The sequence below is a fragment of the Dipodomys spectabilis genome, unplaced genomic scaffold (genome assembly GCF_019054845.1).
Source record: "Dipodomys spectabilis isolate Male_0828 unplaced genomic scaffold, ASM1905484v1 ptg000609l, whole genome shotgun sequence".
In the NCBI taxonomy this organism is placed as follows: Eukaryota; Metazoa; Chordata; class Mammalia; order Rodentia; family Heteromyidae; genus Dipodomys; species Dipodomys spectabilis.
Genome location: NW_024871286.1, coordinates 517,617 through 542,409, shown reverse-complemented (window position 1 = coordinate 542,409; position 24,793 = coordinate 517,617). Strand labels below are relative to the sequence as shown.

At 68.2% G+C, this 24,793-nt stretch overlaps 4 protein-coding genes across 6 annotated transcripts; 1 reads left to right on the top strand and 3 right to left on the bottom strand.

The window, feature by feature from the left end:
• Positions 1-2,987: 2,987 nt before the first annotated feature.
• Positions 2,988-8,134, bottom strand: Tmem59l (transmembrane protein 59 like). The gene is made up of 9 exons (XM_042671244.1): positions 7,338-8,134; positions 6,939-7,185; positions 5,683-5,842; positions 5,512-5,609; positions 4,449-4,601; positions 4,092-4,194; positions 3,749-3,866; positions 3,461-3,578; positions 2,988-3,382 (listed from the first exon to the last, which is right to left on the bottom strand). Exons 1-9 carry the CDS (start codon positions 8,132-8,134, stop codon positions 3,278-3,280), a joined length of 1,899 nt encoding a protein of 632 aa, XP_042527178.1. The 3' UTR covers positions 2,988-3,277.
• A 2,266-nt stretch (positions 8,135-10,400) lies between these two features.
• Positions 10,401-19,940, top strand: Crlf1 (cytokine receptor like factor 1). Its single transcript, XM_042671285.1, has 9 exons — positions 10,401-10,512; positions 14,226-14,507; positions 14,690-14,819; positions 16,133-16,302; positions 17,055-17,212; positions 17,295-17,463; positions 19,186-19,370; positions 19,457-19,499; positions 19,745-19,940. The coding sequence occupies exons 1-9, from the start codon at positions 10,401-10,403 to the stop codon at positions 19,756-19,758; spliced, it is 1,263 nt and encodes a 420-aa protein (XP_042527219.1). The 3' UTR covers positions 19,759-19,940.
• A 158-nt stretch (positions 19,941-20,098) lies between these two features.
• On the bottom strand, positions 20,099-21,717 carry Rex1bd (required for excision 1-B domain containing). Of its 2 annotated transcripts, none has more exons than XM_042671292.1 (5): positions 21,630-21,717; positions 21,472-21,554; positions 21,187-21,391; positions 20,614-20,693; positions 20,099-20,257 (listed from the first exon to the last, which is right to left on the bottom strand). In XM_042671292.1, the coding sequence occupies exons 1-5, from the start codon at positions 21,708-21,710 to the stop codon at positions 20,185-20,187; spliced, it is 522 nt and encodes a 173-aa protein (XP_042527226.1). In that variant the 5' UTR covers positions 21,711-21,717; the 3' UTR covers positions 20,099-20,184. The 2 variants fall into 2 exon arrangements, with proteins under 2 accessions (XP_042527226.1, XP_042527227.1); XM_042671293.1 differs by having other exon boundaries at positions 20,205-20,276.
• A 631-nt stretch (positions 21,718-22,348) lies between these two features.
• Uba52 (ubiquitin A-52 residue ribosomal protein fusion product 1) lies at positions 22,349-24,763 on the bottom strand. Of its 2 annotated transcripts, none has more exons than XM_042671294.1 (5): positions 24,681-24,763; positions 23,135-23,245; positions 22,883-22,969; positions 22,608-22,710; positions 22,349-22,531 (listed from the first exon to the last, which is right to left on the bottom strand). In XM_042671294.1, exons 2-5 carry the CDS (start codon positions 23,235-23,237, stop codon positions 22,438-22,440), a joined length of 387 nt encoding a protein of 128 aa, XP_042527228.1. In that variant the 5' UTR covers positions 23,238-23,245; positions 24,681-24,763; the 3' UTR covers positions 22,349-22,437. The 2 variants fall into 2 exon arrangements, with proteins under 2 accessions (XP_042527228.1, XP_042527230.1); XM_042671296.1 differs by having other exon boundaries at positions 24,672-24,734.
• Between the last annotated feature and the right edge of the window lie 30 nt (positions 24,764-24,793).

The following is a 24,793-nucleotide window of genomic DNA, read 5'->3' as shown; positions in this document are numbered from 1 at the left end:
GGTCGTGAACCCCAGGCAGGCTCCTGGCCCAAGCCACCACAGGCCCCATTTTCAAGCGTGTGTGAGTGACCCACCGCGGCCTAGCCCACACGCCTGTCCACCATCTGGTCCACAGCTGGCTTCCTGGGGCAGTGGCCTCCCCACCTGCTCCCCTACTTGGGGCCAGCTGCGGGCCCCTGGTCCCCAGCGTCAGAGCTCGAGGTCCAGGTGTCCTAGGAGAGGAAATCGAGCCCAAGGAAAGCAGGGTTGAGAAGAGCGCGCCCGTATCCAAAGGTAAACTGCATCTCAGTAAAGTGCAGGGGGTCTGATGAACTGCTCCTCGTTAGGCTGGGCTGTGAGGCCTCAGGTCAGTGGCCCTGCCAGCCATGGCTGTGGCTCCCTTCCGTCCTTCGAGTGTAGAATGACAGGCTGAGAAGGCGGCTCAGCAAGAGTGCCGGCCTCTCAGGCATGAAGCCTTGGTTCCATTCCTCAGTACCACATACAAAGAAAAAGCTGCAAGTGGTGCTGTGGCACAATGACAGTGCATTAGCCTTGAGGGGAAAAAAAATGCTCAAGGACAGTGCTCAGGCCCTGAGTTCAAGCCCCAGGACTGGCAAAAAAAAAAAAGAGAGAGAAAAAGAGTAGGATGACAAAACACAGCACTAAGGATTCCCCTAGGTGATGGGCAAGCCGTCACCCAGCTGTCACAGCCCTGCCAGACTCGGCCACTTCAATAAACCCAAACACCCTCTTCCTATTTCTGTATTTTTTCTTTCTTTCTTATTTTTTTGTCGGCTGTGGGTCTTGAACTCTGGGCCTGGGCGCTGTCCCTCAGCTCTTCAGCTTAAGGTGAGCACTCTACCACTTGAGCCACTTCCAGTTTTCTAGTTGTTAATTAAGAGATAAGAATGTCACATGGGGCTGGGAAGGTGGCTCAGTGGTAGAGTGCTTGCCTAGCATGCATGAGGCCCTGGGTTCGATTCCTCAGCACCACATAAGCAGGAAAAAAAAAAAAAAGCTGGATTTGGTGCTGTGGCTCAGGTGGTAGAGCGCTAGCCTTGAGCTGAAGAGCTGAGGGACAGCGCCCAGGCCGAGTTCAGGCCCCACAACCGGACCCCCCCCCCCAAGGAAAAAGAATGTCACAGACTTTCCTGCCCAGGCTGGCTTTGAACTGTGATCCTCAGATCTCAGCCGCCTGAGTAGCTAGGATGACAGGTGTGAGCCACCAGTCCCTTGCTGCATTTGTTTTTTGAGACAGGGTCTTCTTCTGTAGCTCTGGCTAGTCTTTTTTTTTTTTTTTGGTTGGCAGTGAAGCTGGAACTCGGCCTGGGCGCTGTCCCAGAGCTCTTTTGTTCAATGCTAGCACTCCACCACTTGAGCCACAGCACCACGTGTGGCTTTTCCTGAGTAGTTTATTGGAGATAAAGGTCTCGTGGACTTTTCTGCCAAGGCTGGCTTTGAACTGTGATCCTCGGATCTTGGTCTCCTGAGTAGCTGGGGTGACAGGCGTGGGCCAAGGGTCCTACCTATCTCCTTGTTTCTAAGTGAGCTCAAGTCTCAGTACACCATTAGTGCAGAATAAATAAATCACCAGTGTGGAAGAGAGCCGGGAGTGTGGCTCAGCCATAGAACAGACCGAGCAAGTCCAAGCCCCAAGTTGAAATCCCCATACTTCTCTGAGGAAAGAACCAAACATTCCAGAATGTTCTAGAACATTCACTACTGGTGAACATTCTATGGAAGGACCTAGCCCAGCACCAGGAAGGGGGGGGAGCACAGGCAAGGCGGGGTGCGAGGGAGGGTGTTGACAGAGATGTATGGGGAGCAGCCGTCTGGGGGGTGTGTCCCAGCTGCGGCCCGGACGCCCAGCCTGTCCCATCTGCCACGGGGGCCATTTATTAAACCCATCATCACGCAGGCAAACAAGCTACCGCTTAATTGTCAACACGACACTGTGGGGGCCAGGACCTCCTGAGGCCTGTGCGCTGTGTGCACTGGCTGGGTGGGGGGACAGCCCTTGGGGGGACCCTGAGGCGAACAGCGGGATTGCTGGGGACCTCCACAGCTCCAGGCGAGGCCCGAGTGCTCCCTGACTCTGGTGGTGCACACCCCTCCCTGGAGGGTTCCACGTCCATCCGTCTGTCCTGTCACACATTTGGGGCTCCAGATCTGGGTCTCCGTCGCCAGGGAAGCAGGTTGGCCAGTTTCTATGGCAACCCTGTGCTACCCAGGATGCTAGAGAGCTTCTGCCAGTTGCCATGACACCAGCCACCCCCATCCACCCACCCCCCATTCCCCAGGGCTGGTCTGCAGAAAGATGGAGGTGGGTGGAGCCTGGGGAGAGGAGAGCTGGGCTGAGGATGGCGGCCCTCGGCCACGCAGGACGCAGGGCACAGCGCCTTTCCCTCCTGGGGCTCCAGGAAGGGCTTCTGGGCACAGTGTCCTCAGGCCTTTGGGTACCACTGGGGCCCGGACACCCCAACAAGTCATTCCCCGTGTCTGAAAACGTGGCTCAGTGATAGAGCACCCGCCTAGCAAAAGCAAGGCCCCGGAGGCTGGCGGCTCACGCCTGCCACCCCAGCCACTCAGGGCTGAGATGTGAGGATCCTGGTTTAAAACCAGCCCTGGGGCTGGGAAGGTGGTTCAGTGGTGGAGCGCTCGCCTTGAATGAAGAGCTGAGGGACAGCGCCCAGGCCCAGAGTTCAGGCCCCACGACCGACCAAAAACCCCCACAAAAACCCAACCCTGGCAGGAAAGTTCGTGAGATGCTGCGTGAAAAAGCGCAAGGGCGGCACCCAGGCACTGCCGGGTGGGCTGACTGAACCGGGCTCTGAGGAGCTCAGCGGCGGGCAGCTGGTGGGCACAGCCCGGCGGTGCCTGGCACGGGACAGAGCCAGGGGCCAAAGCCACGGCGCACCAACCGACGGGAACCAGTCCGGCCAGACTGCACACACAATTTATTCCCCGCTTGTGCACAGAGCTCCCACCCGTGGCCTGGGGTTGGGGGGGGCGGCTGGGAAGGTGGGAAGCAGAGCCAAAGGCCCCCCATGGCCTCAGACACCCCCCAAAGGGAGTGGGGGGTGGGGGGGAAGAGAAAGGCGACACCAAACAGGCTCAAACACTCCGAAGCCACAAGATAGACGAAAGCTTGCCCCAGAGACAGGGACAGGGAGGACTGGGGTCACACCTGGGGCCCGGGGGCGGAGGAAGGACAGGACGGGGTGGGGGAGTGGGGTGGGGAGCAGAAGCCCCAGGCCTGTTCCCCGTGACCTTGGCTGAGGTGGCGGCAGAAGAAGGCCTAGAGCTTGGTGAGGTCCAGGCGCAGTTTGTAGGACGGGGGGCTGTCGGGGCAGCCAGGGGACGCCGGCGGGTAGGGGGGCCAGTCCGCTTCCAGGGTCAGGGGCTGCGTGGGGCCAGCACCTGGTCACCGCCAGGGTGGACAGAGCCAGCCACCCCCCCCCCATCTACCCCCCGCACCCACCTGGAACTTGAGGTGCGGGCGCGGCGCGGAGACCAGGGTGCAGCAGCTGAGCCACAAGGTGACCAGCAGGGACAGGAAGAGGCAGCAGGAGAGGACCCAGCGGGGCAGCCCGGAGCGCCTGCGCCAACATGCAGCTCAGCGGGGGCGCGGACTGGGCCCCCTGCCCACCAGGACCCTCTCTCCCCACCACAGACCCCACCCTACCGACCCCCACAGCCCCCTGCCCACCGGGACCCTCTCCCCCCACCACAGACCCCGCCCCGCACGCCCCCACGGCCCCCTGCCCACCGGGACATGCAGCTGAGGAAGTCCCCATCCTGGGGCTCCACCGGCTCCGCCCGGGCTCTGCTATGTGTCTTCACCCGGATCTTGGCCTTGCGCACCTCGTCCAGAGGGCCCACAGGGTCTGCAAGACAGGCATCCTTTCAGGGGGAGCCAAGAACCCCCAAAGAGGACCCTCCATATGCAACAGAGGAGGAGACCACGACCAGGTGAACCCCAAACCCAGGAGATGGACCCCGAGTCCTGCGGCTGGAGCTGCAGACGGAGACCCCCGCTTCCGCCAGCCTGCTGGCAGGAGGCTGCCGGGACTGGGATCCCCCAGGATGAGCCCCGCTGGGCTGGGCCTTACCCACGTGCACCTCCAGGGCCTGGGGGCGAGATCCCCTCCACGTCAGCTCCACGCGCCGCAGCCGGCTGTCCTGGGATCCCAGCTCCTCCACCACAGGCTGGCTCTATGGGCACAGAGCGCACCGAGGCTTCTGAACCCCAGCAGGCCCCCCTCAGGACCAAAGGGCTGACAATGTCCTGGGCCTGGCAGGCCACAGGCTGTCAGAGGGGAAAACTCCTGGGGGTGGAGAGAGACGGAGCTCCTCCATCCTGCATCCCTGAGCTCAGTCATCCCGAGTTTTCTGTGCCATGAGCTACTCACCACTCCCCTTTCCCACCACTTGCCTGCACTGGGTCCACCCAAGACCCACACGCTCACCTGAAAGACCACCACCTTCCCATTATCCGTCTGCAGGTAGTACGTCCAGGTGGAGGACACGAAGCCCTGGGCAGAGCTGAGCAGGTCATTGCAGAGGGTGGAAAACAAGTCCAGGAGGGAGAGGGCCCCACTAGGTGCTTCTAGAACTTTCCTCTGGGTGAGGGGATAAGCAAAGAAAAGTCAGCCAAGCAGGGTTCTGGGACTGAAATACACACACACACACACACACACACACACACACACGTGCTTTATTCAGTGAACATCCATGCCATGTGCATCGTGTGTATGTCTGCCCTAACACAAAGAGAATGCTCTTCCCTCAGCCTCTCAACGTTGGCTCGATCATGCCTTCAGTGACCACAGTGCTCACGTTAAAATGCTTGCTTTCTGGGCACCAAAGGCTCATGCCTCTAATCCTGGCTATTCAGATATGAGGATCCCAGTTCAAAGCTTGCCCGGCCAGAAAAGTATTCCTAGTTAACCAATGAAAAACCAGAAGTGGCTGGGATGTAGCTCAGCGGCAAAGCGCTTGCCTAGCAAGTACAACGTCCTGGGTTTGATCCACAGTACCAAAAAAGAAGACAAAAAAATAGTTTTAAAAAAAAATCCAAACAGCCGGGCGCTGGTGGCTCACGCCTGTAATCCTAGCTACTCAGGAGGCTGAGATCTGAGGATCGCGGTTCAAAGCCAGCCCGGGCAGGAGAGACTGTGAGGCTCCTATCTCCAATAAACCACCAGAAAACCGGAAGTGGCGCTGTAGCTCAAGTGGTAGAGCGCTCGCCTTGAGCTGAAGAGCTGAGGGACAGCGCCCAGGCCCAGAGTTCAGGCCCCACGACCAGACCAAAACAAAAAAAAAGTAGAGCACCAGCTTTGAACATGAAGAAACTCAGGGTCAACTTCTCAACTCCCAGAGCTGACCTGGCCGTGCACACGCGCACACACACACAGGCACACACACACACAGAGATTTGAGTGAAGCTCCATTGCTGGGATGTGTCCCCCAGCAGGGTTGGGCTGGTGTCGGCCCTCGGTCTTGGGGTGCAGGGTTCGGGGGGACACCCACCTTCTGTTCTGGCAGCAGCTCCGGCAGGGTGGTCTGGCTCCAGCAGCCCCAGCTGCAGGCTTGCTGCTCCGAGCCCTTCACGTAGGCTTCCAGGCAGGCTGGGAGGGGCAGAGCACAGTGGGGCCGCTGCCGGTGCCCCCCAGCGCCCCCCGCCCTCCACCTCCGCCTCACCTGTGTCACACTCGGCCTGCGTGGCGTTGGGCTCGGAGCTCTGGGCCAGGAAGCTGCAGATGGAGAAGAGGCGGCAGCCCCGCTCACAGGCGCTGACCAGCACGGCCTTGTCGTAGGGTGACGCGGAGGGGGCCTCCGGCTCGGCCTGGGGGGACAGGGGCTCAGGAGAAGGGGGGCTCCGGCAAGGTTGGCTTCCCCGTTAAAACACAGAAACAGAGAGGGGAGGACTGGACCCGCAGCCCCGGCTGCTCAGGACGCTGAGGATCGCAGTTCAAAACCAACCCGGGCAGGAAAGTCCCCTAGAGCCGCTCTGGTGAGTCATCAGAAAGCCACCGGTGTGGCCCAGGTCGTAGAGCACCAGCAAAGAGAAAAAGAGCAAGGGGGGGAGGTGGGGAGGACAGGCCCCGACCCAGGGTTCGAGCCCCAGGCCCCGCACACCACAGAGACCGCGGGGTCCCTCTGGGGAGGGGATGAGGACGGGAGGGGGTGGCGCCGGGGCCAACCCCCCACTCCCCGCGGCCCCGCACCCCGATCCTCCCCCTCACACAGCCCCGCACCCCATCCTCACCCCACAGCCCCGCACCCCATCCTGCCCCCCTGGGCCCTGCACCTCGATCCTCCCCGCTCCCCGAGGGACTTCCCCCCTCCTCGCGGCCCCGCACCCCGATCCTCCCCCCTCCCGGCACCCCGAGCCTCCCCCCCGCGGCCCTGCACCCCGATCCTCCCCCCTCCCCGCACCCCGAGCCTCCCCCCCCGCGGCCCTGCACCCCGATCCTCCCCCCTCCCCGCACCCCGAGCCTCCCCCCCGCGGCCCTGCACCCCGATCCTCCCCCCTTCCCGCACCCCATCCTCACCCCACAGCCCCGCACCCCATCCTGCCCCCTCTGGGCCCCTCACCTCGATCCTCCCGCTCCCCGCGGGACCGCACCCGATCCTCCACACACCCCCCCGTCCCTGCACCCCATCCTCCCCCCACGCGGCCCTGCACCCCCATCCTCACCCCACAGCCCCGCACCCCATCCTGCCCCCCTAGGCCCTGCACCTCGATCCTCCCCACTCCCCGAGGGACTTCTCCCCCCCTCGCGGCCCCGCACCCCGAGCCTCCCCCACCGCGGCCCCGCACCCCGATCCTCCCCCCCGCGGCCCCGCACCCCGATCCTCCCCCCCGCGGCCCCGCACCCCGATCCTCCCCCCCCCCGCGGCCCCGCACCCCGCTCCTGCTCCCTCCCCCCCGTCTCCCTCCGGCCCCTCCGCACCTGCGCGGGCGGCGGGCCCGCTTCCCGCTGGCGGCAGCGCTGCGGGCAGCTCCCGGCGTCCCCGAGTGGCGGCGGGGCCAGCGGCTCGCGGGCGGGCGCGGCGGGCGGCGCCAGCAGCGGGAGCAGCAGCAGCGCCAGGGCGGCCATGGCGGGGCCGGAGCGGGGGCCGGGGACGCGGGGACGGGGACGCGGGGCCGGGAGCGGGGACGGCGGGGACCGGGCGCTGACGTCACCCGAGCGAGGCAGCCTGGGAGCGGGGGGCGGGGGCGCCGCCGCACCGGGGGGCGGGGGCGGCGGGGCCGGTGCCGCCTCGGGGACCCCCGGCCAGGGCGCGCGGCGCGTCTCCCGCCCCGGGCGGGGATGGGGATGCGGGGCGGGGCGGGGATGGGACACCCCAACCCCCGCGCCCCCCGGCCCCGCCCAGCGCGCCGGGACCCCGCGCCCGCGCCCCAGGGCCCAAGGTCCCGGGCCCCCGCCGGGGAGGGGTCGGGGTGGCGGGGCCGGAGGCCGGGGGCCCCGGGCCCGCCCGCCGCAGGTGCCGCCGCCCCGCCCCGGCTCCGTCCCCCAGACGGGGCGGCCGCGGGGTCGCGGGGCCGCAGGTTCCGGCGGGCGGCGCGGGCCCCGCTTTCATCTCCGCGGCCCCCACGTGCCTTAATCAGGCGCGGCTGTGCCCGGCGCGCCGCGGACATCTGGACGGCGGCGCCCCTCCCCCGGCCGCGGGCCCCGCCCCGCCGGGGACACTGAGGCGGGGGGCGTGCGGAGGCGCGGCGGGCGCCGCCGGCCGCCCCCGGGCCCCAGGTGCGCCCCGGCCCCGCCCCAGGTGCGCGCCCCCCGCGCCGCCCCCCGGGCCCGGCGCAGGTGAGGGCGGGCGGCCGGCGGCGGCCGGGTCGGGTTTCAGGAAATCCGCCGACATTCCTCGGGGGTTGAGAGGGAAAGTTGCCGGCGCCGCCCCCGCCCCCACTTCCGACCCCCCGGGGCGGCGGGGGGCGCCGGGGCCGGACGGGCGCCGCCCCGCCGTGAATCAGCGGCACCGCGGCCGCGGGCTGGGCGCGCGCGGCGGACAAGCGGCCTTTGTGCCCCGCCGCCCTCGGCCCGACCCCGGGGGGAGGCGGGCGCCGGGCGGGGAGGGGCCTCGCTGGGACTCGGTGCCTCCTGGGTGCCGCGGACAGGGGACCCCCCACACACGTGGACCCCATCCCTACAACCGGAAGCCTAGGGCGCACTGGCCTTGTCCCCCACCCAGCCCGCGCCCCCGAGGGCCTGGGGGTCCCGGGAAGGGGTCAGGCTGGCCCCTGGCCCGGCTCCTCCTTGGGACCCCTGAGGTCCCCCAGCCCAGCCCTGACTTCTTGGGCATCCTGCCTGCATGGAAGGTTTTGGCCTGAGAGAGGGCCCTGCCCCCCCCCCCATTTCCACACCTCCCCCCCTCCACCTGGCCATGGCCTTCCAGTACATTCCCAGTCTCCTTGAAGGACCTGGGTCAATATTTGCCAGAAATTCTGTTAAATGAAACAGGGTAAGGAAAGAAGGGGTTCACTGGGGGGGGCATCTGGGGTCCACTCTTCCCCGAAGTGGGAGGTTTGGGCTCTGGCTGCCCGAGGTGGGGTGGGTAAGGACGGGCCAGGGCTGCCCACCAGCCTGTCCACCGGCCTGGGTCAGTTCGCGGGCCAGGGCTGCCCACCGGCCTGTCCACCGGCCTGGTCAGCTCGCGGGCCAGGGCTGACCACAGGCCTGGGCCGGCTCGCGGGCCAGGGCCAGCGGGGGCCTCGGCCTGCAGGCGTCGTCGGGCTGCAGGCGTCGTCGGGCTGCAGGCGTCGTCGGGCTGCAGGCGTCTGGGGACTTGAACCCCGGCTCCGGGCGCCGTCCCGGGCTTGTTTCGCTCAAGGCCGGCACTTTGCCCCTTGAGCCGCAGAGCCACTCGTAGTTTACTGGTTCTCCCGGGCTTTCCGGCCCTGGCTGGCCTCGAACCTCCAGCCTCGGGAGTGGCTCAGGGTGGCCGGAGCACCCCTGGCCGGGCCGGGTGGGGGGACCCGGCTCGCGCTCTGCGGGGCCTGAGAAGCCCCTGACCTTCCACTTGGCGCCTGTCGGCTGAGCTCTTCCCCGGTCCCTCCGTGGAGTCCTGTTCCCTTCTCGGGCTGGAGCAGCGCACGCCGGCGTGGATCGGTGCTGCCAGGACCGCCGAGGGCCGGAAGAGGTCGGAAGGCTAGGCCTGCGGTCTGGGCCTCGCGGAGGAGATGGGGCAGAGAACCTCCCAGAACCGGGCGCAGCTACGCCAGGCCCTTCTTCGCGGCGGAGACGGGACGGAGTCGGAGCCGCCGGCGCGGAGGCCCGGGGTGCGGGGCGGCGCCCGCCCGGCTTCCTCTCCCAGCTCCCTGGCGTGCCAGGGGCGCAGGCGGGCGGGGGGGGGGGGCGCCCCACGGGGGCCGCGGGGGCGGGCGTGGGAACCGCGGGGGGCGGTGTTGGCAGGCTCTGCTGACGGATGGGACGCGGGGGGCGCGCCGGGTCCCAGGCCGGAGCACCTGGGTGGGTGGAGGCTGAAGATGGGGCCCCGGTCCCCCCCAGGCTCCTCCAGGGGAGCTGTGTCCGGGAAGCCAGGCCCCGCCTGCCACCCCGGAGCCCGGTCCCCACCTCCGAGAGGGCGCCCAGGACCCGAGCCGGGCGGGGCCCACCCCGAGTCCACACTGGGGACCTGGAGTCCCCGGGTTCCGTCCCCGGTCGTCGAGGGGGGCAGGCCCCCGGTAGGGGGTCACCCCGGCTCCCACGGCGGCCTCTGGGGCCGGGTTCGGCTCGACCCCGTGGGCACCGGGTTGGGTGAAGACAAAGAGGGGGGAAGGATGCGCGGGGGGGGGGGGGTCCGGAAATCGAGCGGAGCCGCGCGCAGCCGCGCGGGAGGACCCGAGCCCGGTACCTGCCCGCGGCCCGCGGCGGGATTACTCACCGCGGGGCGCCCCGTCCGCACCCCGCTCCGCGCCCCACCCCGGCCCCGCCCGGGCCCCACCCCGGGCCGCGGGGCGGGTTTTCCGCGGGGTTCGCGGGCGCGGCCGGGAGCAGCCCCTCCGCCGCCGCCCGGCCCCTCCCACCCGGCGCGGGCTCCTCCGCGGGCGCCCTGGCGGGGAGGGGGGGACGCAGAGCCGCCCGGGCGGGGCGCGGGCCCGCGGAGCCCCCGGGGAGGGAGCGGGCGGGGCGGGGCCGGGCGCGCGGAGGAGCGGACCGGGGCCGGGCGCGCGGGGCGGCGGCCGCCCGGGCGGGGCGCGGTGCCCGGGCCGGGCGGCGGGAGGCCGGTGCGGGGCCGGGCCGGGGGCGGGGCCGGGCGGGGCCAGCGGCGGTTAGCGCCTTGTCAACCCGGCTGCTCGGACTCGCTCCGGCCTCCGCGTCCGCGCCCGGCGTCGTGCGGGCGCCCCGGTCCCTCCCTCCCTCCGCACCCCGCGCGCGCACGGCCCCCCGCGCCCCGGTAGCGCCGGCCCGATGCCCGCCGGCGGCCCGGGCCCCGCCGCCCCGTCCGCGCGCTGGCCGCGGCCGCTGCTGCCGCTGCTGCTGCTCTGCGTCCTCGGGGCGCCGCGAGCCGGATCCGGAGCCCGTGAGTAGCCCGCGCCCGGCGGCGGGTTGGGTGCGGGCGCCACCTGGGGCCGGGAACAAAGGAAGGGGCGCAGGGCGCGGCCCTCGGGGCGCCCTCACCTGGGCAGCCGGTCCCGGGACGCCGGAGCCCGCGGGGCCTCGGACGCGGGGCCCGGTTCTGGGGCGCGGCCCGGCGCAGGACGAGCCCCGCGGGGCGGGCGGGCCTCGGGACGCCCCCTCCGGCGGGCCGCCCTCCCCGGGGCCGGTCTGCATGAGCTCGGGGGCGCCCGCGGCTCCCCGCGCCCCGAGGCCCCCTGGCGCCCGCCCCGGCCCCGCCCGGCCCCGCGGACGCGCCCAGCCACACAAAGGCGCCCCGGGGCGCCGTCACCCCGAGCTGCGCGCCCGCCGCCCGGGGCACCGCCGGGGCGCACGCGGCCTCCACGCCCGGGCGGGGGACGCCGGCTGCCCCGCGCTCTCCCAGCGGAGGCCGAGGCGGGTACGGCGCCCGGGGCGCGGGCCCGAGCCTCTCCGAGGCGGGCCGGGGACTCCGGGTCCCCGGGCGGCCGCGGGCCCCGTGGGTGTGGGTCGCCCCGCCGGGGCCGCGCTTTGTTGGCGGGCGGAGGGGAGGCCGGGCCGGGGCGGTGCGGGCCGCTCGGCTCCGTCCCCCCCTTTGGTTTTGGGGGGGCGTGTAAGTAAGAGCTCCTACATCTCCGCAATGTGTTTCCACTTACGGTGCGTCCTCGCACCTGACCAGCAGCCGGGTGGGTCGTAAAGGGGCAGCTGGTGCCGCTGAGAGGCAGCGGGGACCCGGCGGGACCGGGGTGGGCAGGGGCGGCCGCCCGCCCTCCGCCAGCCCGCCTCGCGCTCTCACACTTTTCCCTTTTAAAACACATGGCGTCCCTTTTAATGACGGCCGGCGGCCGCGGCTCCAGATTGGGGAGAGGGGAAAGAACTTGTAAAGGCGGGGCGCTGTGGGAAAAGGGGGGGGCTGGACGCCTGGGGGTGTCCAAAAGCCCAGCGCAGGGGGCTGCGGCCTGAGGCTCCCCGCTGACCCTTGCTCCACCTGGTGTTTCGCCTCTGGGACGTTTTTCTGGGGTGCCCTGGCTAAAGTGGGGGGACAGCAGCCTCCCCGTAGCTCCCCTCCGGACCCCTTCCCCGCCCGTCCGCCCCCCTCCCCCGGCAGAAGCGCGTGTTCCTGTTTCAGGAAGGTGTAAAGCCGAGCCAGAAAGGGGGAAGCCAGGTAGGGTGCCAAGCCCCAGCCGCTGTGCCCCATTTCCAGGAGCCGGAGCCCAGCTTGACCTCACCCTGCCGGGACTGGCCCGAGCAGGCCTGCCCATCCTTGTCCTCCCTGCCCCGCCCTGGAGGCCAGCTGCAGCTGCTGGACGGCCGGGCCAGGCCCCACGGGCGTGGCACTGGGCAGTGCCCCCTGCCAGAACCCCCCCCAGGGTCCCTCTTGGCCTAGTCCGCACTGTGGCCAGGGGGACAGGCGGGGTGTGAGCCCACCTCAGGGGGGGCCAACATGAGCCTGGGGTCCCCCGCAGGCCTAGCTGGGCCTTCCCTCCCTGCTGGGAGGGGGGGCGGGCAGGAAGCAGTGGGTGGGCCAGGGCAGAGACGCTGGCATGCCCGAGTTCATGCCGAAGGAATTCCGAATTAGCGGCGGCTGGCTGCCTGGGACCTCCGGGGCGGCCCCCTGGCCCCCCTGCCCCCGGCCGCCCCCGCCTCCCCAGTTCTGGCCTGCTCTGCCGGCTTCTTCGCACGGATGCCGAGACCTCCAGCGAGCCCCAGCCAAGCCCCAAACACCACTGAGAAACCCCGGCTCCAGGCCGGGTCGGGCTCCAGGCCGGGTCCTCCCGCCAAGTTTGCCCCCAAACGCTGTCAGGGCCCAGCCCAGAACGACGCTCCTGCCACCTCGCCCATCTGGGGCCATGAAGGACAGTGCAGGGTGGGGCGGCTGCTAGCAGCACGGGCCTGGGGGGTTCCGTCACCCCATCCTTGGCACCGTCTCCACCAGGCCGCCTGGCCCTTCCCACAGCCTCCTGGGGAATCCTTTTAAAATGCAAATGTAACCGCAACTCTCCCTGCTTGGAACCCAGGAAGAATTCCTCCCCCTTCCCTCCAGGTCCCGGCCCTAGCCGGCTTCCCAAACTTCATTTCCTCTACTCTCCTGCCCCAGGCCCTTTGGATTTCCGGGCCTTAGCCCACCACCTGGGCACCATGTCTTAGATGTTTCTATATAGCTCCTCTCATTTTCCATATGTCACTTCTCCGACCTGCTCTCGTCCCTAAGCTTTCTGTTAAACACTGTCTTTTCTCCTGGATAATTCTTTTTGTTTTCCTTGCTGCCTTCTTGAGTATAAAGCCCACAAGAGCAGGGATTTAGCATATTTTAGTCACTGAAGTGTCTCTAGCTTCTGGCTTATTGTAAGGTCTCTAAGTGGATGGATGGATGGAAAGATGGGTGGGTGAGTGGATAAGTGGATGGATGGATGGATGGGTGGGTGCGTGGATAAGTGGATGAATGGGTGGAGGGGTGAGTGGATGGATGGGTGGATTAGATCTCACAACCTCACTGGCAGAAGAGGCTCAGAGAATAAATAACCCTGGTAGCCAGCTGGTAGGTCCTTGGCCTCCAGGCCTGCTCTGAACGTGGGCACCCACAATATTCTAACAGGCTGACCCCAAGGCTTCTTCCTCAGTGGAGCAGCTGACACTCAGAGGGGGCCAGGCGCATGTCTGGCCCCTACCCCTTCTAAGCCTCGGTTTCCCCCTGGTAAAATAGCCCTCTTGGGTCTAGTCAGGAAGCTGGGCTTCAGTGCTTTGCCCTGCCTGCCCTCCTTGGCTAGCCGGTGAGAACTTGAGCTGGCAGAGTCTGTAATGAGATTCCATGACAAAACCAGGCCTAGTGCTGTCCTCCTAACTACTCAGAGATTTGAGGATAGTGGTTCAAAGCCAGCCTGGAGAGGAAACTCCATGAGACTCTTAGCTGCCGTTAACCACCAAAAATGCTCGAAGGGGAATGTGGCTCAAGTGATAGAGTGCTAGCCCTGAACAGGAAGAAGTTAAATAAGCAAGACTGTGTGTGAGTTCTGGCTTCAAGCCCCACTACTAGTGAGCACACACAAATGTCCAACTCCTCTCTCTGTCTCTCTCTGCTTCAAGTGCTAGGATTACAAGTGTGTACACCAAACCTGGCTAAAACCATTCTTTTTCAAAAGTGTCTTCTTACCATATATTGGCATTCCAAAAAAGAACAGAGAGAGAGTCAGCACCAAGTACACAGCCAATTCCTCGGACCTTAGTGGCATTTTTTGTTTTGTTGGTTTTGTTTCTTTTTTGTGTGTTTTTTGGCCAATCCTGGGGCTTCTGGAACTCTGGGCCTGTGTGATGTCCCTGAGCTTTTTGTGCTCAAGGCAGGCTCTCTACTATTTGCACCACAACTCCACTTCTGATTTTTTCTGGTGGTTCATTGAAGAGTCTCAGACTTTCCTGGCTGGCTTTGAAACATAGCACTCAGATCTCAGCCTCCTGAGGAGCTAGGGCCTGCGCCACAACCCCCAGCCTGAGTGGCCATTTTTTAAGGCCTGGTCTTGTAACAAGTCAAGAGGTGAGACTGGTGGAAGGTCCTGGATGTGGGCTCCACGTGGGCTGGCCACAGGATCACTGATCCTCATATGATGGTGGGGGGGAGGTCAAGCAGACCGGTCAGCAGACTGACAGGCCCCCTCTTCTGCCCAGACACAGCCGTGATCAGCCCCCAGGACCCCACGCTTCTGGTGGGCTCCTCTCTGCTGGCCACGTGCTCGGTGCACGGAGACCCGCCCGGGGCCACGGCGGACGGCCTCTACTGGACCCTGAATGGACGCCGCCTGCCCCCCGAGCTCTCCCGAGTGCTCAACGCCTCCACCCTGGCCCTGGCCCTGGCCCACCTCAATGGGTCCAGGCAGCAGTCTGGGGACAATCTGGTGTGCCATGCCCGGGACGGCAGCATCCTGGCGGGCTCCTGTCTCTATGTGGGCTGTAAGTGTCCCCGGATACCTGGGGAGGAGTGTCTGTGCCCAGGCTTGGGGGGGGGGTCCCCGGACACCTGGGGAGGGGCGTCTGTGCCCAGGCTTGGGGGGGGGTCCCAGGGGCAAGGACAGCTGTGCTCTAGACCCGAGCAATGTCCAGGCCATCGCTTCTGCCTCCCCCCCTCCCGCTAGTGCCTCCGGAGAAACCTTTTAACATCAGTTGCTGGTCCAAGAACATGAAGGACCTGACCTGCCGCTGGACGCCCGGGGCACGTGGGGAGACCTTCCTGCACACCAACTACTCCCTCAAGTACAAGCTGAGGTGCCCGGGGCTCTGGGAGGGCTGTGGGCCCCAGCCCAGCCGTGTGACCCCCAGCCCAGCCGTGTGACCCCCTGGACTAGCGCTGGCTCTGTTGGGGCCTCTTGTGCGCATGCCCAGGCGTGAAGCCCTCAGTGCGCATGCCAGGGCGTAAAGCGCACACACACACACACACACACACACCATGAGCATGCCCAGGAACGAAGTGCACCCCCCCCACCGCCCATGCCCAGGCGCGAAGCTCCCCCCACCCCCCGTGCACATGCCCAGGCACGAAGCCCTCAGTGCGCATGCCAGGGCGTAAAGCACACACACACACACACACCATGCGCATGCCAGGGCACGAAGCACACATATGCACCATGCGCATGCCCAGGCATGAAGCCCTCAGTGCGCATGCCAGGGCGTGAAGCCAACCACCCCTCCCCCCCGTACGCATGCCAGGGCGCGAAGCACACACACATGCACACCATGCACATGCCAGGGCACGAAGCACACACATACACACTGCGCATGCCCAGCACCCCGCGGTGACGCCCCGTGGAGCGCCCCCCCCGTGGGCGTGCCCAGCACCCCGTGGCGCCTGCCCGCCCGCCCCTGGGCGTGCCCAGCACCCCGCGGTGACGCCCGCGGCTCCCGCCCGCCCCCCCCCCCCCGTGGGCATGCCCAGTACCCCGTGGCGCCTGCCTGCCCGCCCCTGGGCGTGCCCAGCACCCCGCGGTGACGCCCCATGGAGCCCCCCCCCCCCCGTGGGCATGCCCAGTACCCCGTGGCGCCTGCCTGCCCGCCCCTGGGCGTGCCCAGCACCCCGCGGTGACGCCCCGTGGAGCGCCCCCCCCCCCTGGGCGTGCCCAGCACCCCGTGGCGCCTGCCTGCCCGCCCCTGGGCGTGCCCAGCACCCCGTGGTGACGCCCCGTGGAGCGCCCGCCCCTGGGCGTGCCCAGCACCCCGCGGTGACGCCCCGTGGAGCGCCCCCCCCCCCGTGGGCATACCCAGTACCCCGTGGCGCCTGCCTGCCCGCCCCTGGGCGTGCCCAGCACCCCGTGGTGACGCCCCGTGGAGCGCCCGCCCCTGGGCGTGCCCAGCACCCCGTGGTGACGCCCCGTGGAGCGCCCGCCCCTGGGCGTGCCCAGCACCCCGCGGTGACGCCCCGTGGAGCGCCCCCCCCCCCCCGTGGGCATACCCAGTACCCCGTGGCGCCTGCCTGCCCGCCCCTGGGCGTGCCCAGCACCCCGTGGTGACGCCCCATGGAGCACCCGCCCCTGGGCATGCCCAGCACCCCGCGGTGACGCCCGCGGCGCCCGCCCGCCCCACAGGTGGTACGGACAGGACAACACGTGTGAGGACTACCACAGCGTGGGCTCGCACTCCTGCCACATCCCCCGCGACCTAGCCCTCTTCACGCCCTACGAGATCTGGGTGGAGGCCTCCAACCGCCTGGGCTCAGCCCGCTCCGACGTGCTCACCTTGGACGTGCTGGACGTGGGTGAGCCTGGGGGCTTCCGGGACCCCTTGCTGGGGGGGGCATCCTCCCGTGGTGTGTCCCCCCCCCCCCAGCCAGGGCTGCAGCTCTCCGCCTGTCTGGTGGTGGTTGGACGGCAGCCTCCGCCCCTCCCTCAGCCCAGGCCCCTCCACTAAGTCAGGGAGGACAGCCCCCCCCAACACCTGGCCGGCCGCCTGGCCCCCTCCCCGGCAGCCCAGGTGTGCCGGAGGGGACCCAGGGGAAGCAGGGGGCGGCGCCCAGGTCGGGAGGCTCCCCAGGAAGCCGAGGCCTGGAGCTGGGGGTGAGGGTGGAGGCAGGAAGTGGATGATCTGCAAGCAGAATTGGGCCTAATCTAATTAGGGTGAGTCTCAGCCCCAACCGTCCCGACTTAACCCTTTCAGCCCCGCCCCAGGCCTGTTCCCAGGCTGGGGTGGGGGAGCGGGCGTCCTGGGAGTATTGGGGTTTGAGGGGGGCTGAGTGTCCCTGGGCCACAGCTGGCAACTCCCTGGGTAGGAAGACAACCCCGGGGGGGGGGTGTCACGGGTCGCGCGGTCTGGCCAGCCAGGCACTGCTCCCCGCTTCACACAGCTGCCGCCCCCCGGAGAGCGGATGATGTGCTTCCTTCTGGGTAATTAGGGTGGTCACAGCTCACCTTGACAGGCCACCGGCGCCACCAGCCTGGGGCTGGGCCCCTGGGAAGCCGCATCCCGATCTGCCAGTGGGCATCAGTAACCAGGGCCTGTCCTGTCCTGCAGTGACCACCGATCCCCCACCCGACGTGCACGTGAGCCGCGTGGGGGGCCTGGAGGACCAGCTGAGCGTGCGCTGGGTGTCTCCGCCCGCCCTCAAGGACTTCCTCTTCCAAGCCAAGTACCAGATCCGCTACCGCGTGGAGGACAGCGTGGACTGGAAGGTGCCCGGCTGACCACCCCTCCCCAGCCCCGCGGCGCCCCTGCCCCAGATCTCTGACCTTGACCTCTGTGGGGGATGGGCAGGTGGTCGATGATGTCAGCAACCAGACCTCCTGCCGTCTGGCCGGTCTGAAACCGGGCACAGTGTACTTCGTGCAAGTCCGCTGCAACCCGTTTGGTATTTACGGCTCCAAGAAAGCTGGGATCTGGAGCGAGTGGAGTCACGCCACCGCAGCCTCCACCCCCCGGAGCGGTGAGTCCCCCCCCAAGACCGGCCTGGCCCCCCTCACTCCCCCCAAGAGAGTAAAGGGTTCCCCCAGGCTGGCGTCCTGCACACATGACCAAATGTCCTCCGGCAGCACCGCTTGCGGGGTGAAGGCCCTCAGCACACCTCCCCCTTGGTCTGCGGTGCTGGCATTGAACCTAGGGCCTCGGGTTTATGCTCTGCCCCCTGAGCTACATCCGTGGCCCTTGTTGTTGCTTTTGTCCATTGTGGGGCTTGAACTCGGGGCCTGGGCGCTGTCCCTCAGCTCTTCAGCTCAAGCCTGGTGCTCTACCACTTGAGCCACAGCACCACTTCTGGTTTTCTGGTGGTTTATTGGTGTTGAGTCTCACGGGGACTTTTCTTCTTTTCTTGCCCGGGCTGGCTTTGAACTGCGATCCTCAGATCTCAGCCTCCTGAGCAGCCTGACTGATGTGGGGGTTTTTGAGTCCTGCAGCCCAGCCTGGAGCTCCCAGTGCTCCCGCTTCAGCCTCCTGAGTGCAGGAAGTAGAGAGGAGGCCCCAGCTTGGGGTCCCAGTGGACCCCAGCTTTAGATGAAAGTAGGGGTGGGGCTGGAGCTCACTTGCTGCACCCTCTGGGGTTTCTCCATGTCTCTGGACCCCCACTCTCTCCTTTGTGAGTGGGAGGGGATCAAGCCTTGGGAAGCCTGGACTCAGTTTCCCCATCTGGGGGGTGTCTGGGGTCCCTGTTTCGGGTATCCTGAGGATTGAAGCTGCACAGTACCCAGGAGGGCCCCTGGCACGGGCCACCATGGCGTGTGGAGGTGGGAGGTAGGGAGGCTTTGGTCCCGTTACACTCCCCCCCCTTCTTTGCACCCCGAGGGAACGCCCCCATTTCTCCTGTGAAGCTGCACCCCGCCAAGGCCACACAGGAGTGGGAACTGTGCTGTCCAGGGTCATGCGACAGGAGGCTGGAGGAACTGAGGCCCCTGGGGAGTTGCAGAGCTGGGAGGGGCCGGGCCTGGGCCGCCAGCTCCCCAGCCCCCCTGCCGGCCCCTCCGGCTCAGCGGGGAGGGGCCCGGCCTTGGCCCCCGCTTGTGCCCAGCACCTGCGATTCTTGCACGGGAGCCAGGAGGCTGCTGCGTCCGCCGGAGGAGGCCGGGGGGAGGCTGGGAGGAGGCTGGGGGGGGCAGGGGGAGAGACGGGGGGCGGAGGCCCGGCCGTGCCAGGGCCTGTCAGCGGGTCCCTGACTTTATTTATGACGTGTGGCCGATGTCCTTATCTGGGGGCCTGTGTGGGGCTGGCCGGCCGGGCTGGGCCTCCCACCTGGCCGGGCCTTCGCAGTGGCGGGGGCTCCCTGGCCCTGGCCGCACTGGTCCCCCTGGGGTCCCCCCGGGGCCCGTCTCCCACATTGCCCCCCCTCCTTTTTTGTTTTCCTTCCTTTCTCCTTCCTGGCGGTGTTGGAGGTAGAGCCTAGGCCCCGTCCTGTCCCCCTGTCCCCAGGGTCTGTCTGTGCGCCCCCCCTGCACCCCCACATCTGTCCCGCCCGCCTGCCTGCCGGTCCCCCCGGAGTCCGACCCCCTTTCCCGTCCCCTCCCCCCCACAGCCCGCATCCACACCTGGTTCCTGGAGGGGGGCTTCCTCCCCGCGCCCCGGGCGCCCCCTCCTCCGCGTCCCCCGGGGCGGGGCGCGGCGGCCGCCCGCGCGCGCCCCCTGCCGCCCGCGCGCCGACACCGCGTCCCCCCCTCCGCAGAGCGGCCGGGCCCGGGCGGGGCGTGCGAGCCCCGGGGCGGCGAGCCCAGCTCGGGCCCGGTGCGGCGCGAGCTCAAGCAGTTCCTGGGCTGGCTGAAGAAGCACGCGTACTGCTCCAACCTCAGCTTCCGCCTCTACGACCAGTGGCGCGCCTGGATGCAGAAGTCGCACAAGACCCGCCACCAGGTAGGGGGCGGCCGGGGGCTGCGGGGGCCGCGCGGGCGGGGCGGGGCTGCGGCCCGCACCACTCCCCGTCTTCTTTCCAAGCACAGGACGAGGGGATCCTGCCCTCGGGCCGAAGGGGCGCGGCGAGAGGTAAAGGGGGACCCGGGCGGGGTGCCGGGACGGATCTCCCAGGCCCGACACCCTAAGAGCATCGCCAGCAATCACTTAGCGCCTCCCGGTGCCTGGCCAGCCGCCACCGTTAGCATGCCGAGCGCCCCGTGCGCACCCGACCGCGCGGACCCCATCGTCCCAAGGCCCGCGGAGGGGCGGGTCATGGCCAGGGGCCAGGCACTGGGCCTGGACAACCCTGCTCAGCCTCTCCCCTTCCCCCGCAGGTCCTGCCAGATAAGCTGTAGGGACCCGAAGCAGACGGCACCCTCCTCCCCCCGCATGGCGGGGCGCAGGGGGGCCGAGCTCCCGCCGCCGCCGCCCGGAGGACGAGGGAGGCGTCCCTGTGCCCCGTGCGGGGCGCACGGCCCCTCTCCAGGCCCCCCCAGTCTTTCCAAATAAAGGAGTTGTTCCGGTGCTCCACCAAGGAGGATCTGAGGTCTGCGCGGGGCTCACGGTGCTCTGGGGGAGACGCGCCGCCCTGGGCGTGGGCACAGCCCCGCACGCCCGCCTGTCCACGCACAGTCTCCCGCGCGGGGCAGCGGCCGCCCCGGCCCCAGACCCCGCAGCACGGACCGGGCAAGGCTTGGCGGAAGCGCTTTATTAGGGCGCGGGCCGGCCGCGCGGGCCCCGCTCCCCCGCCCTCGTCGTCTCGGGGGACGCGCCGTCACTCGGCAGACTCCGCATCAAACCTGAGGTCCTGCAGAACCTCGCTGATCGCGTCCATGGTTTTAATTACCCTACAAGAGCGGATGGGAACTATAAATAAACCCAGATGGGCCGAATTAGTCGCTGCTGCGGCTCGGAGGAGAGGGCTGCGGGGGGAGCCGCGGGCCCGCCGCCCGCCGGCGCCCGCCCCGGGCCGGGCCGGGGGAGGGGCGGGCGCGGGGACCGGCACACGCGTGTGCGCAGCGAGGGGCCGGCCGGGCACGTGCGGGGCCGCGCGCCACGCCCACGGCGTGCGTGATGGGGAAGGGACTCGGGGCCCGCGCTGTCCACGTCGGGGGTCACCAGGCGGATGTGCGGCAGACCCCCCGGGGGGCCGCCGGAGCCGGCGCCCAGGCCGAGGGGGCGGGGCCCAGGGGGCCGCGCTCACTTCATTCTCAGCTGATGCGCCTGCTGAGTGTCCTGCCCTCCGGTCAGCTCCGGCGCCCCCAGCAGCTGCAGCTGGGCCACCTAGTGGGGGAGAGGTGGTGGACAGCACGTCACTCCCGCAAGGCCACCCTCTGCCGCCATCCGGCTCAAGGCCAGGTGAAGGCTTCCGAGAAGGCGGGGCTTCGAGCGGAGGGGCGGGGCCTGACCCATGTAAAACGTGGGCGTGGTTCAGTGAAGGGAAGTTCCTGGTTGGTGAACAGCATGGTGGGCGGGGCCAAGTCCAGAGGGGCGGGCAGCACCTTAAGAACGCCGGGAGGGTGCAGGGAGGGGATTGGACATCTGGGACCTGGCTGAGGCTTCACCTACATGCGCTGGGATTGGCTGTAGGGACAGTGGGCGGAGCCTTAGAAGGCAGGGGTTGTGGGCGTGGCCTGCGGGTCCACGAGCCGGAGTGGGCGTGGCCTCAGGTGCACCTGGGGTCCCTGGGACGCGGCATCCAGCAGCTGGGCGGAGCCGAGGTGCGGGGCGCAGGGAGGGGGTGGGGTCCGGGTGGCGGCGCCGGGCGGGGGCTCACCGCGGCCAGGCGCGTCTGCTCCAGCTGCTGCAGGCGGCGCACGTGGCCGGCGAGCAGCGGCTGCGCGCGAGGCCCGGACAGCGCGGCTTCCAGCGCCAGCACCTCCCGCGAGGCGGCGGCGAAGGCCTGGGTCACCTCGTGCACGGCGTTGCGGTAGCGCGGGAAGTCGTAGTGCGGGCCGCTGCGCAGGTACTCGCGGTGGGCGCTGCGGGAGGCGGCGTCCTGAGCCCGCGGCGCCCGGAGCCCGCGCCCCGGCGCCCCCAGCCCCGCGACGCCCGCACTCACCCCTCCAGCCGGCGGAAGGCCTGGGCGCGCTCAGCCTGCAGCTGCAGGATGCGCCGCACCAGCGTCCCGAGCGGGGCGTCCTTCTGCGGGGCGGGGGCACGCGGGGTGTGAGCCGGGGCCGCGCTCCGCCCGCCTGCCCCCCTCCCGCGCCCACCTACCCAGGGCCACGCCGGCTCCCCGCGCCCCGGCTCCCCCGCGCCTCCCGGCGAGGCGGGGACCGCGGCCGCAGCGGCGATCATGACTGCGCAGTCGGGGCCCCGCGCCGCGCCGGCCGGCCGCGAGCCAGCGCCCCCTGCGGGCCCGGAGGACCGCGGCGCCGGGACGCACGCGGGGAGGGCGACCGCGCTTCCACTCGCCCCGCCCCACGGGCGCCAGGTCTCAGGAGGTCGGGGTCCAGGGAAATCGCCCCGCGACCTGGGGCTCGAGCTCCAGGCCTGGGCCCTGCCCCCCAGCGTTCCTTCTATGGCCGGCGCTCCGCCGGGCTGGGTTGCCAGGGGTTCCCGTCATACTCCTGCGGTGGTTCTGTGGGGACCCGGGCCAGCAGGGCTCATCCAGGCTTTGGAGCAGTTACTGGGAGGCTGCTGGACTCCACCCCAAGTATCTTTCGGGCCCCCCCATGGGCACGCCAGGGCCTGCCGCTGCCCAGCTCCCAGGCGCACTTAAGAGGCTGCTCCTGGTCAGCCGAGATGGGCAGCTCCCTTCTGCAGCCTTAGGGCCCACCTCCCAGTGTCAAACCAGAGCCAAGACACAGGGCCAGTCCTGTTTTCCCTTGCACAGGACTGAGGGGAGCAGACAAGAGCCAGGCCACAGCAATCAGGGAGCCCAGCAAGTCCCGGCCGCGGCCTCCCCCCACAGACCAGGCAACGGACACGAGTTATGCTCCAGTCTACATAAGGGAAACTTTATTTAGGCCCTGGGCATGGGGCTGGCAGAGGCGGCCCTGGCCCTCGGCGGTGGTGGCCAGCTTTACTTGACCTTCTTCTTGGGGCGGAGGTTGTTGGTGTGGCCGCACTTCTTCTTGCGGCAGTTGACGGCACGGGGGTGCAGGCGAGCATAGCACCTGCCAGGGATGGTGGGGTGGGTGAGGCAGGGGCCGTCACCTCCCCACCCTAACCCCCTCCCCGGTCCCTCCATACTTGCGGCAGATCATCTTGTCGCAGTTGTACTTCTGCGCGAGCTGGCGCAGGGAGGGCTCGATGATGCCACCTCGAAGGCGAAGCACCAAGTGCAGGGTGGACTCTAGGGATGGGAACAGAGAGAGCGCCTGAGCCAGGGCCACCAGAGGGTCACATCCCCAGCCGAGATCATTGGAAGCCCACCAGTTAGGAGAACAAAGAATGGCTAGTAAACCACTGGCCACCAGCTGGGTGATCCAGCCTTAATGGCATCTGTCCTGGTCCCCAGCCTGTACCTTTCTGGATGTTGTAGTCTGAGAGGGTGCGGCCATCTTCCAGCTGCTTGCCAGCAAATATCAGCCGCTGCTGGTCAGGTGGGATGCCTGCAGGGAAGAGCAGCTGGTCAAGGGGTGCAGCTCCACACAGGCAGAAAACAACCCCACACACCCCAGGAAACCGGGCAGACGCCGAGTGTGGCTGTCCAGAAATCCTGCCCAACAGAGGCTTCCAGGTGGGTAGATGGCCCTTCCTCCCAAGACAAAACTCACCCTCCTTGTCCTGGATTTTGGCTTTGACATTCTCGATGGTGTCGCTGGGCTCGACCTCGAGGGTGATGGTCTTGCCCGTCAGGGTCTTCACGAAGATCTGCATGTCTGCGTCTGCAGGGGCAGGGTGGAGCGCAAGCACTGAAGGCTGGCACCAAGCGGGAAAACATTTCAGTCTTTGCCTGCCCAACCACTACCCTCACACACACACACCTCCAGCCTGCAGCCTGAGCACGCCATACCCATCCACAGAGGACTCCGCCTCCTCCTAGAAGCCACCACAGGCATGGCTTCCTGCTTGACCCCCAACCTCAGCCCCTGTGGGGTCAGTTTCTTTTGCCAGTCCTGGGGATTGAGCTCAGGGCCTGGGCACTGGCCCTAAGATTTTTTATGCTCAAGGTTAGCACCCTACCACTTGAGTCACATTGCTGCTTCTGGCTTTTTCCGTGTCTGTGGTACTGAGGAATTGAACCCAGGGCTTCATGCATGCTAGGGAAGCACTCTACCACTGAGCCACCTTCCAAGCCTGGGCAGTTTTTTTTTTTTCTTTGGGTCCGGTCGTGGGGCCCGAACTCTGGGCCTAGGCACTGTCCCTCAGCTCAAAGCTAGCGCTCTACCACTTGAGCCACAGCGCCACTTCCGGCTTTTTTCTTTATGCTTATGTGGTGCCGAGGAATCGAACCCAGGGCCTCAGGCATGCAAGGCAAGCGCTCTGCCACTGAGTCACCTTCCCAGCCCCAGCCTGGGCAGTTTTTATGTTGTGCCAGAACTAGAATTCTGACCACAGGTTGACCTTCTACCACTTGAAAAACAACTCTGCTGTGAGGCTAATCGGGAACTTAATGCCTGGCCTGGCTTTACTTGGAACCTCGGTCCTCAGATCTCAGCCGCATGAGTGAGTTAAACGGACTGTAGACGTGAGCCACGGGTGGGAGTTATCTGGGGTATTGGGGTTTGAACTCAGGGCTCTACCACGTTAACTCCGCTCTCACCCTAAATGCTCCATTTTCTTTTCCTCCCCAGTCTACTTCCTGCCTCAGCTCCACCCTCACGCACAGGGGGCCCGGGGTGGGGAAGGGGTGCGGCCCGGCGGCGGGGGTGCGGGGCTCAGCTCCATCCTCACACACAGGGGGCCCGGGGTGGGGAAGGGGTGCGGCCCGGCGGCGGGGGTGCGGGGCTCAGCTCCATCCTCACACACAGGGGGCCCGGGGTGGGGAAGGGGTGCGGCCCGGCGGCGGGCGCCGGCCGCGCATGCGGGAGACGCGGACGGGGCCAGGCGAGCGCGAACGCGCGCTTCGGACCCGGGCCGGGCCGCAGGGACATTTCAGCCGGACCAGCGAGGCCCCGGAGTCCGCCCGCCCCACTAACTCGGACGCCAGCCCGGGCCGCTCCCCGAGGCCGCGCTCGCCGCCGGGGCCCGCGGCCTCCGCCTCGCGAGCCCCCCCACCGCCCGGCGGGCCGCGGCCGCCCTCCCCGCCCGCCAGGGCCGCGCAGCCCGCCGCAGCCCGCCCTCGGCCCCGCGCCACCCCGCAAGACCTACGCCACCGACCCGCTCGGCCGCAGGGTGGAGGAGAAAGAGAGCGGCGGAAGCGGAAACCGCCGGTTCTCCGCCGAGGGCGCCTGCGCACCGGGGACGCCCCGCGCGCGCGTCACAATCCGCGC